The sequence below is a fragment of the Myotis brandtii genome, unplaced genomic scaffold, assembly GCF_000412655.1.
Source record: "Myotis brandtii unplaced genomic scaffold, ASM41265v1 scaffold575, whole genome shotgun sequence".
Taxonomy (NCBI): Eukaryota; Metazoa; Chordata; class Mammalia; order Chiroptera; family Vespertilionidae; genus Myotis; species Myotis brandtii.
In genome coordinates this window covers 563957-575248 of record NW_005370153.1, presented here as the reverse complement: position 1 = coordinate 575248, position 11292 = coordinate 563957, and the positions used below count along the sequence as shown (strand labels likewise).

General features: G+C 40.9%; 1 protein-coding gene across 1 annotated transcript in view; it reads right to left on the bottom strand.

Annotated features, from left to right (window-relative positions):
- Positions 1-9188: 9188 nt before the first annotated feature.
- Positions 9189-11292, bottom strand: part of RNF133 (ring finger protein 133) — a 47685-nt gene continuing 45581 nt past the window's right edge. The window contains exon 2 of the mRNA XM_014549920.1: positions 9189-10460. Coding sequence (XP_014405406.1) covers positions 9317-10460 — 1144 coding nt within the window. The 3' untranslated portion in view covers positions 9189-9316. The remainder of the gene's footprint in view (positions 10461-11292) is intronic.

Genomic DNA, 11292 nt, shown 5'->3' with positions numbered 1-11292 from the left:
ACTTTTCCTTGAGAAGGGGGGTAACAGAGGAAAAAAATATTAATTTGGGGAGAAAAGATATTCCTAAAAACTAAATCATTATATTCTCCACAATACTACACAAGGATACGAGAGAATGAGCTACAAACCCTTTCAAAATTTAAGTTTATAAAACATGAATCTGCAAGGTAGCAAGTTATTTACTCTTGATAAGCCAAGAGCCTTTACAGAGAAATAAAGTCCCAAATGAAAATGAAAAAAAATAAAATTTCTAGAGAGTAAATCAATCTTAAAAGCCAACATTTTGTGAAGTTGAAGAAAAATGAACCTAAAATGTGACTACATTTTCCAGCTGTATAATGGCTCTTAATAAATATTTGTTGGATTGTGTCATTTATACCTTGTAGTTATTTATTTTTCCACCAGATGGCAACTCTGTGAGGAAGAACAATGATTTTCAATCCCAGGATGTGATTTTCAGGGTTGTGAGGGACTTCAAAGGCACTATGAATCCAGCCACCCTTCCAGAGCTGATATTCCCTCACCATCAAAATGACATCCAAACACCAGACTCCTTCAGGGAAGAGAAACTCGTGGCTCCCTGAGGCAGTAGCCTGTCCATGGGCAGGACCAACTACTGGAAAGTGGTTCCCAGGTGGCACAACTCTCCCGATGGCTGTCATGCTCTCACCTACTTCTAACTTAGAAATTCTTTCAAAGGTCATTTTCCAAGTATTTAATGGCAGCTAACACTGTCTTCACCATCCAGGTGAAAGATGCCCTGACTAACAAGATGACAAGACCCCCTGACTAACCGGGCGACTCTCCTTTGCACATGCCCCGCGTTTCCTCTCTGTGTTCTGATGTTGGCCCCTCCTTCCTTTCAGGTCATCGTTCAATTGTTTATGTTCTTGGTGAAGTCTCCTCTACTTAAAACTGTAACTCTGCCTCTAACAGTCCCCATCCTATTCCCTTTGTCTCCACAGAACTTACTTTTTCACACATTATATATTTTATAATTTCTTCCCACTAGAAAGTAAGCTCTAGGTGGGCAATGAGTTTGGATGGCTCACCTCTGTATTTCCAGGGCAATGACTGTTGAATGAATGAATGAATGAAATGAGATGACTGATTAATCTGGGTAAGATCTCACCATCAATGTAAAGAAAAGGACAGATATTAGTTCTAGTTAAGACACAATGCTGCTGCCCTGACCGGTTTGGCTCAGTGGATAGAGCATCGGCCTGCGGACTGAAGGGTCCCAGGTTCTATTCCAGTCAAGGGCATGTACCTTGGTTGCAGGCACATCCCCAGTAGGGGGTGTGCAGGAGGCAGCTGATCGATGTTTCTAACTCTCTGTCCCTCTCCCTTCCTCTCTGTAAGAAATCAATAAAATATATATATTTTTTTAAAAAGACACAATGCTGCTGTGAATGCCTGAGATTCCCCACCCCTTCAGATGGCCTGCTTAGATGCCCACTGGCTCATCTTGCATTTATTTCCAAAGGCACTATGAATCCAGCCACCCTTCCAGAGCTGATATTCCCTCACCATTTTTATGGACACTGAGTCTCTCCCCTGTTTTTGTGAAGCTGGTTTTATGGACCCAAACCCAGGAATTTACATGATTCCCTTCTGAATTTCACCTATGACCCACACTTTAAGTAAATTATTTTTATACCTTTAGTCAGAAAATTATCCTTTTCCAGCGTGGGCCTCCCGATCCAGTGTGTAGATGCCCTAAACTGTTTGCACCTTCCAGGTTCCTTTCTATTGTTCTACCTTGGAATTCATAAACTGTAGAAAATGTACGCAATCCCTCACAATTCCCTCAGCAGTGTGATAGTGGTGGTAGAGAAATAAGAACTGGGAGAGGAAAGGAGTAGCATGTCTATGCACAAGTCATGCATACATCGGAGAGCAGCTGGGTTAGCGAAATATGCCTAACAACTTAATGCAAGAATCGTAACTGTTATTTGTGTAGTGCTTTAAGATTTGCAACCATCACCATCTCCATTTATACTATTTCTCTCTAATTACAACTGTGTGATGCATGGTGCATCCTCTTCTGAAAATGCACTGAGCCTCTGAGAGAGAGGAGGCTCCTAAACTTGAATGCCCACCCGATCATCTGGAGGACTTGTTAAAGCAGATCGCTGGGCCCCCGAGTTTTCTACTCCATAGGTCTGCAGCGGGGCCTCACAATCTGCATTTCCCACAAGCGGAGGTGGTGCTGATCTGCTGGTCTGAGGACAGTGCTCTGTGACGTTCTGCCTTCAGGAAGGGATATGAATGCGGGTCGGGTGATGTAAAAGCCCAGCACTCTTTTCAACAGGCGACTGTGCACCTCATGCCTGGACTTTGTAAATGGACTGATATAAATTCTTAGGGAAATTATGAAATTATTTCTTAGCCCTTTCAAGCTCCGGAGAAAAAGAAGGCTATATAAAACCTCTCAGACTAAATAATCATTTTTTTTACAAAGAAAACTACCAATTCTAGAATCAGTACTTCCTAAATGGAAGCATCCATGTCCTAGAGCTCAATTTGTCATGGGTGGTTTTTTCCCCCAATCAGATACACCCCGCCCATGCCCTCACCCACCTACACTCCTTTGTCTTTCCTAATTACGTGAGATATCATGGGTTATCACGTCAACTCTCCTCTAGCACTTTCAATGCCTTTTAGCGGAAATTTTTCTTCCAAGGTCCAATCCTTGAAGTATGAAAAACTGGACTCATATTAATAAGTTCTCTTCCACTTAAAAACTAGCTTTTCCATCTAATTGTCATGCGGTGGTTAAAACCAGGAGCTATGGAACCAGACCAAGTTCAAATATAGGCTCTGCCACATAGTGGCAGTTTAAGTTTGGGCAAGGTACTTCCTAGTAGCCTCTCTGGGTCTCAGCTTCCTCATCTAAGGAATGGGGATATTCATAATGCCTACCTCATAGAGTTATTGTTAGATTTAAATTAGATTCTACCTGTGAAGTGCATATAACAGCACCCTGGTATATTGTAGCTGTTATCATCATTACCACCATCGCTATCCCTGCCTCAGTCACCAGCTTCACTCAGGCTGCTAAGCATTTCTGAGAAAAAGTTATACAGCACTGTAAACGGGGATACTACAAAACCAGAGGGCCCAAAATAGCAACATTCAATTTTACATAATAGTAAGTCACCACTAATGTAAAAGTAAACAGTCGGTTAATTGCTTTTGTTGTTGTTAGTAAATCACCGATATTGAGTAATTAAATGTATCAAGCCTTTTGCTATATTGATGCACTTATCCCACTTAATTAGTATAGGCCTGTATTTTCACCTGTGCAGTGCACATCACCTGTAAGTCTTTGGTTTTGTCAAATTCAGCGTACTCAAAATCTGAACTCCATGCTAACCCGTTCTATGTTAACTTGCTTCACCGAATTATATTTTCTACTTCACTGTATGGCATCACTGTCACCTACTGGCTGAATCCAAATGTCAAGGAGTTTTCCGTCTTCTGTCCCCACTCTGTGTTGCTAAACTGGAGATGAACTGAAGAGGAAGGTTATGGGTATAGGCAAGTTTTGAAATCAGTGTTAACTATTCATTTACAAATGAAGTAGAAAATTCATTATCAGCAAAAATAAGTCACCACAGAACATTTCTTGGAGGTGACCCACCTTATATTCATCTCACACAATTGTAACAGTTGGGAATTGTAACCAACCTCACCATTCCTTTGACATTGTTTCTGTACATGCTGACTCTGATGATTATGTAGCTTGAAGATAAAAAGCATTTTTTATATAGGAATCCTAGGAACTAACATCAGAAGATACAGACGCTGACCTTCGAGCATTCCAGCTCTGGGAGACTGGCTACTTTCAAACGAAAACCAGTAGAATGCCATCACTTGACCAGTTTCAGGTCCTTATCAGCATAGACTGTGCTGCACATAGAAAACTTGTCTACCCCTGCTCCTTGATTTATTTACTCTGTATTCCCTCTCCCTCCTCAAAAACAAAAAGAAAAACACTGCTTGCATGGAGGTGGGGAGATGGGCTTTGAGATGGTAGTCCCTGATCTTCTCAGGTGGCCAGCACTTGAATAAACCCCTTTCTTTTTCCACCGGCACCTGTCCCGTGAGTATTGGCTTTTGTGGCAGCAGGCAGCCAGACCTGGGTTTTGGTTACAAATTCCCCAACTACTGCTTTTGTTCATACTTTCACTTCATTACTCATAGTCCACTGCAACAGCCTCTGAATTCCCTGTCTTCATTTTCAAGTTCCTTAACCAAATTCTACATGACACTCAAAACTTCTTTACAAAACACTGTTGTTCACACTGGACCCTCCATTATGAGGCCCTTGCTCCCAATCCAGCAGAGTTCCATTTCAAATGTTATTTCCTAAGTATCTTTGCTTCTCCAGCTGAAATCCATTCCTTCATACTCCCAGAAGCCTTTATCAGTTCCTTCTCATTAAATGTAAACATTTATACGTGACATGTCTATTTCTACCTAAATACTTTCAGTAAAGTGAAAACAAGTTGATCTGAATGAAGCAGTGGGTGAAATTGGGAACCTGATTACTGTAAAAGTGCTTTGGAGCAGCCCTATGGCAGTGGTCCTCAATTCAATGTGCACATTGCAATCACCTGGGTAACTAAAATAATACTGATGCCTAGACAGCTCATAGGACTTGAGTGCAGCCCAGACACTGTCTTTTTTTTTTAAGGTTTTATTTTTTTTTTATCCTCACCGAAGGATATGCTTTTATTGATTTTTAGAGAGATAGGAAAAGGGAGAGAGGGAGGGAGAGAAAGAGAGAGAGAGAGAGAGAGAGAGAGAGATGAGAGACAAACATCCATCAGTTGCCTCCCATATATGTCCTGATTAGGGATCAAACCCACAATCTGGGAATGTGTCCTGACCTATGTGGTGTACAGGACAACATCCAACCAACTCAACTATCCAGCCAGGGCCACAAGTCTTTTTAAAAGTTCTCCCGGTGATTCTGATGTGCATCCTAAGCTGAGAAGTACTGCTCTGTGAGAAAAAAAAAAAGAATTAAGAAATTAATAAAGGATTTTTAAATAAAAGTAAAAATCGGGTGGAAATCAGTAGACATCACTGATTTTTACAGTAGGTAAATATTACTGTTAAAAAATTCCTAGGAGGTGAGGAATTCCTTGGTACAGTAATGATAAAATGGCTTACAATTTAACTCTAGGCTGAAGTTGAACAAAATGAGATGGGCCGGGAAAGGACCGGTAAGGGAAACTGCTCCGAATGAGAACAAAGAGCAAGTGGTGAGAATGAGAAGTACATTCAGGTAAGGAATTCTGGGAAAGATGCTATACGTTGGGAAGTTTTCAAAAAAGACAAAAACCGGACATGTGTCCACAATGGAATGTTACTGAATGGAGATGAATGTTAACAAACGTAGACAAGATTTGAAATCAGGGTTACCTTGGTCATCAACAGTGAAGAGGAAAATGCATGTGAGCAGCTGAAATCATAAAGGAACACAGAATCTCGGAGGCGTGACAAGATGACAGCATAATTGTGGAGACAGGTATTGTCAACTGTAGTGTAGATGTGAAAATGGGAGGTTTTGTGGAGTACATTATCCGCCCCTCTCCCCCCAAAATTCCTGTGGTTTAGAAAACCAGGTATGCATTTTAAGACAGTTCTGTATCAGTAGTTGTAATAATCAATAATCCTATTTTCACCAGTTAGCATTAAATGATTAAAATAGGCAGTAAATGCAAAACCAAATAAATTCTAAAACAATAGCAGAGCAAGAACATGGCCTCGCCACCTCAATGCCGTTCACAGTATCAACGTGTGAAGCCTCCCTCTTTTTACCTCGGTGCTTCTCAAAACTCTGACCCTCTCCCCGCCTTGACTCCTGTGTGCTGCTTCACACACCAGGGAGTTTGCAGAGGAAGAAAACACTTTAACTGTACACTAAGCTTAAGTACTATCAGACATGCCAGATCTCTAGCTCACTAAATCCTCTGACGTATTCACAATATTGAAAATACTGTGGCCCTAACCGGTTTGGCTCAGTGGATAGAGTGTCGGCCTGGGGACTGAAGGGTCCCGGGTTCGATTCCAGTCAAGGGCATGTACCTTGGTTGCGGGCACATCCCCAGTAGGGAGTGTGCAGGAGGCAGCTGATGGATGTTTCTCTCTCATCGATGTTTCTAACTCTCTATTCCTCTCCCTTCCTCTCTGTAAAAAGTCAATAATATATATATATATTTTTAAAATACTGTACTCTCTGTAAAAAGTCAATAAAATATTTTTTTTAAAAATACTGTGGCTGACCAACATCCCTCTGCAGGGCAAATGCATGATGATGATTCTAGAGCAAGAGACAGGTATACTATCAGTGTGTTGTAATACTGCAAGGAACTGCATAGATCAGTGGTGGCGAACCTTTTGAGCTTGGCATGTCAGCATTTTGAAAAACCCTGACTTAACTCTGGTGCCGTGTCACATATAGAAATTTTTTGATATTTGCAACCATAGTAAAACAAAGACTTATATTTTTGATATTTATTTTATATATTTAAATGCCACTTAACAAAAAAAAAATAACCCAAAGAAATGAGTTCGTGTGTCACCTCTGACACGCATGTCATAGGTTCGCCATCACTGGCATAGATAAACTTACCTGAAATCACCCAATCAGTGGTAAGGGCTTTAGAGTCATTTTCACTTTAATAGATATTAAACCTAATGTGTCCCAGTAATGAAAAATAATGTTTAATTTTTATAAGGAACATCAGCCCCCTACCTAGCCGAGGTGGGCACGGGGAATCAATTTTACTACCAGAGAATGCAAAAATACATACAGAGGAGAAATGCAAGAGAAATCCATTATGACAATGGCATTAGGAGTAAAATAATTCACATTATAGTCCCATATCATTATGGCAAAATATATTTGCATCACTAAGTACAAGAGAAAGTGTAGCCCACAGACTACACTAGGTAAAAACTAACTATAATAAATAGTACCTAACATTTGACATACCAGTGCTATTTCCAGGTCCTAGTTATTAAATCTATAGTAAAAGTCGTTTATTGATCTGTTTTCAACATTCTGAGGCATAAAACTGCTGTTTTGTTCTGATATGAGAAACAGCTACGGAAAACTCTTAGCCTCCTGCCTGCTCCACGGCAGGCACTCAGCAATGACAGTCCCAAGTCCACTAACTTGACCTTTCCCTCCCTACCTAACAGATAGATTCTAACCACCCTTTGAAGAACATCCCTTGAACATTCTCAAATCAAGACAAGCACACTGCGTTAACAAAAGACACCTAATTATAAAAGTGTGCCCGTGCTGATTTCTTACAGATGAGGGTAAGTCAGATTTAAAGCTGACAGTGAGGAACAAAGCAAAGAAAAAAGGCAAAGGAAAGGAGAAACCAATGGGGAGGGGGGGGCGCGTGCAGGGAAATGGTGGAAAGAGAACGCAAAGGCAATGCTAGTGTGAAGAGTAAGTGACGAATTCTTCAAGTGCTAGGTCTATCACGAAATATGTACCCCATGTGAATGTGCTAAGAGTGCACAGAGCTGTAATGATCCCCAGGTTTGGGGACTGCCAGAACCACCCCATTCATTCACATCCACAGTTTCAATGATTCGTCTGGGCAACCGGCCACCCCCAGGAGATGCTAACCCCAGAGACACCAACAGTAGTCAGCCTGAGGATGACAGCTTATCTTGCTTAGGAGGTGATTCTAGCAGAAGTGGCTCTCACAGGGTTCTCAGTGTCCTGTTTCTCCAATGTGATCCTTGGTCTCTCAGGAAATGACTTTCCTCTCCCAGAGTAAACTAAACAAGACACTCAGAACAGTGTTCCCGCTAAATCCTCCCATGCTGGTGCTATACAGTCCTTTCAAAGAGCAGCTCCTGTGAGTAACTGAGTCCAAACCTCCCAAGGGTTGGCTATACAAAAGCCTGTGCATACCAAGCAAGGCATAACCCCGGCCTGGTCATTAGCCCACTTGGTGCTGTGCCCCTCCCTCCCTGAAAGAGTCTTCCCTGGCACTGCTCTTAGAAACAAGTACTCCTTCTGCCTCTCTCTGAATTCCAGTATTGTCAGCCCTGAGCAACTCACAAAATTCCTCTTAACAGATCTCTTTCTAGGGCTGCACAAAAATTCAAAACTCACCGTCAGCCCTGGAGAGGCCAGAGCTCCTCATTAAAAGTATGCGTGCTAAGTTACAATAATGAATTCTGGGCTAATAATTGCAGTTTTCTGTTCAGTCAAAGTGATTTAGGATGAGCATTTTCATGATTAGCGCCCCATTATTTACAATTGGGATAAACTGCCTAGTTTTTCCAGATTAACACTTAACAGTTACATTATGAAAAAGGTATTTATTGTTATTCATTCACTCAAACATATTCAAATGTCCAGCTCTGCCCCATATTCCTGGAAATGCAGTGAACAAAATGAACAGAATCCCAAGATGTCATATTAAAATCCTACAGTGTGACACTTATCTCCAAAATAATCTGGAATATTTTAAATATTTTATTTAATAGCAATAAATAAATAAATAAATAAATAAGGTAATATAGAACATATAGGAAGTAAATACACCGTGACTAAATATCTTAGGAATTCTTTATCATTTAAGCCTTTCTACACACTATGAACATGTAACAATTATGATAAGAAATATTGGGCACTGAAATATTCGCTGGTCACTTTAAGAGAGCTACTATTTTACTTTTAAGATTGCAGATCACATTGAATGTACTAATTGCTTGAACAGAATTATTTGACAAGAGTAAGAATAAAATTCTATAAAGCAAATTTTTATGACAAGAATAAAAACATGTAGCACAATGGAGGTCAAATTATACTGTACTATAACTATCAAAAGATACATTTTACTCTTCCTAGCACAGCAAAGATAACTAGTTTTTCAAGCTTAATTTATAGCTTTGGGATTATAAGGAACATGCAAATATATTAACAATTTTCCTACTAAAATAAAGTCAATATATATAATACAAAAAACACCTAGGGAGAAAAGTTTGTCCTTGCTTTTAACATGCATGTGTACATACAAATAAACATCTATACTCACAGGAGTAACATACATTGACAAAAAGTTACATTTAGCAAAGATTTTTTTTTTTAAATCCTACTAGGCCTTTTTTTTCTTTTCTTTTTCTGTCTTTAGGGCTTGACAAAGAATGTAGAAAATTACCAAAGCAACAAAAAAGGACACAAAACCACACTTCAAGCAAACTGCTTGTCAGTATTAGAACCTGGTTTGACAAACAGGTTTAATCCGCTTCCTCAAAGGTCATGCTATCAAGGTGAAGGATGAACGTCTTCTGCCGAGTTGGGCTGGCTGTCACTCGGGGAAGGAGGGCGCTCCGCCGCCTCTCCCACGTGGGTCGCTTTATCTGGCTGCCTTGCAGGAGGAAGTTCACTAGCGGTCCCCTCTTCACTAGGTGATAAAATACCAGGCCATTCATTTGACATCAGAACTTGCAGTGACTGTGTTCCGTCTTCAACATCCACTCGGATTCCCAAAGCATTAAGAATGTCACACTTGCACATGGGGCACGTTCCATGTGACAGAATCCAGGGGTCGATGCAATTCTTGTGGAAAAAATGTTTGCAAGTCAGAATACGAATTGTGTCGTTAGGCTTGTAGAGCTCGAAGCAAACTACACAGCTATCTCCGTTGGGACTTACTTCCTCATCCCCTTCTTTCAGTACCCGGAGCTGAAGCTGGCCAAATGCTAGCTTGAGATCTGTTGCTAAGCGCAGCCATCTCCTGCTCTGAACCCTGGCTACCCAAAGTCTTCGAATATGATAAAAGACGAAGTACGTAAACGTAGCGGTGGTGACAATCAAAAAAGAGACAAAATAGTGATTCATCCAGATGAGGTGTTTCCTCCCCATCTCCACCATGACTGTAACGTGAACTCCCTTCCGAATCAAGTGCAGAATCTCCATGCCTTTTAAGTTACCAATCATCAGGACCACAACGTCTTCAAAGGTCTGATGAGACATGGGGAAAACCTGGTTGCCGGTTCCTGGGAAGTTGTAGACGATCACTCCGCTGGCTCCCTTCTCAACGGCCACCTTAATTTTCTGTGTGAAGGGACAACCTCCCCGTTCAACAAGTGCGAGCCACACCTTTGAGTTCTCCGATCTGCTGAAGCTGGTACTGGGATTGCAGGCATATTGCGATTTTCCATCTGGTGGCACAATAACTCCGGACACTCTCTTCAGAGTGGAGCTTCTTCCAAATACTCCAGTTTCCCCCAACTCTGACAGCATGCGATTCCCAACATGAAATGATATGTTCATGTAAGCGGTCCAAACAGCGCTGGCTCTGCAGCAGTTCCGACTAAGCAGCCAAAGAAGAGTAAATTTCACCAGCCAGGTCGATACAGTGCTGTTTCTCTGAGTGCCAATCTGGAGTAGATTCATCTCTCTCTGCCTAGAAAGCCAAGGACCAATCCAATGAAAAGAGATGGCTCCCACATCTGTTGGCAATCAATTTAAAATAACAAAATGAAAAAAATCTTCCGGGTGAAAACAGGTTCCACCGTCTTCCAGCATGATTTTGTGAGAAATTCTTAAAGATGTTGTATGAGTTGCAGATGTTTTATTAGAGGCAGAGAGAGAAAAACTTTACATTGGGGGGAAAAATCCTAGTTTCACTGCTGTAACTCTACATACTGCTTACTGTTTGTTGGGTGATGTGATTATGACATAAAAGGCAACAGCCAATTAGATAAGAGCTTAGAGCAGTGGTTCTCAACCTTCTGGCCCTTTAAATACAGTTCCTCATGATGTCACCCAACCATGAAATTATTTTCATTGCTACTTCATAACTGTAATGTTGCTACTGTTATGAATCGTAATGTAAATATCTGATATGCAGGATGGTCTTAGGCGACCCCTGTGAAAGGGACGTTCGACCGCCAAAGGGATCGCTACCCACAGGTTGAGAACCGCTGGCTTAGAGCATCCTGTAAAATAAATTGGCTTGAAGGCTTCAATGTTGTTATGGGTGATTTTTCTAAGTTGTTATAAGCTAGATTTCATCCCTGAGTGGCAAATAATGTTAGCAGATACCACAATTAAACTAAAAATTAAATATAAAATTCATACAACACATGCATTTTAAAACCTGAAAGGATATGCATATGGAAGAAAGCTATCATATCTAATAAAAGAGAAACATGGTAATTAGCCGTACATTCGCTACCCTTCCCATTGGCTAATCAGGGCGATATGCAAATTAACTGCCAGGCAAGATAGCGGCC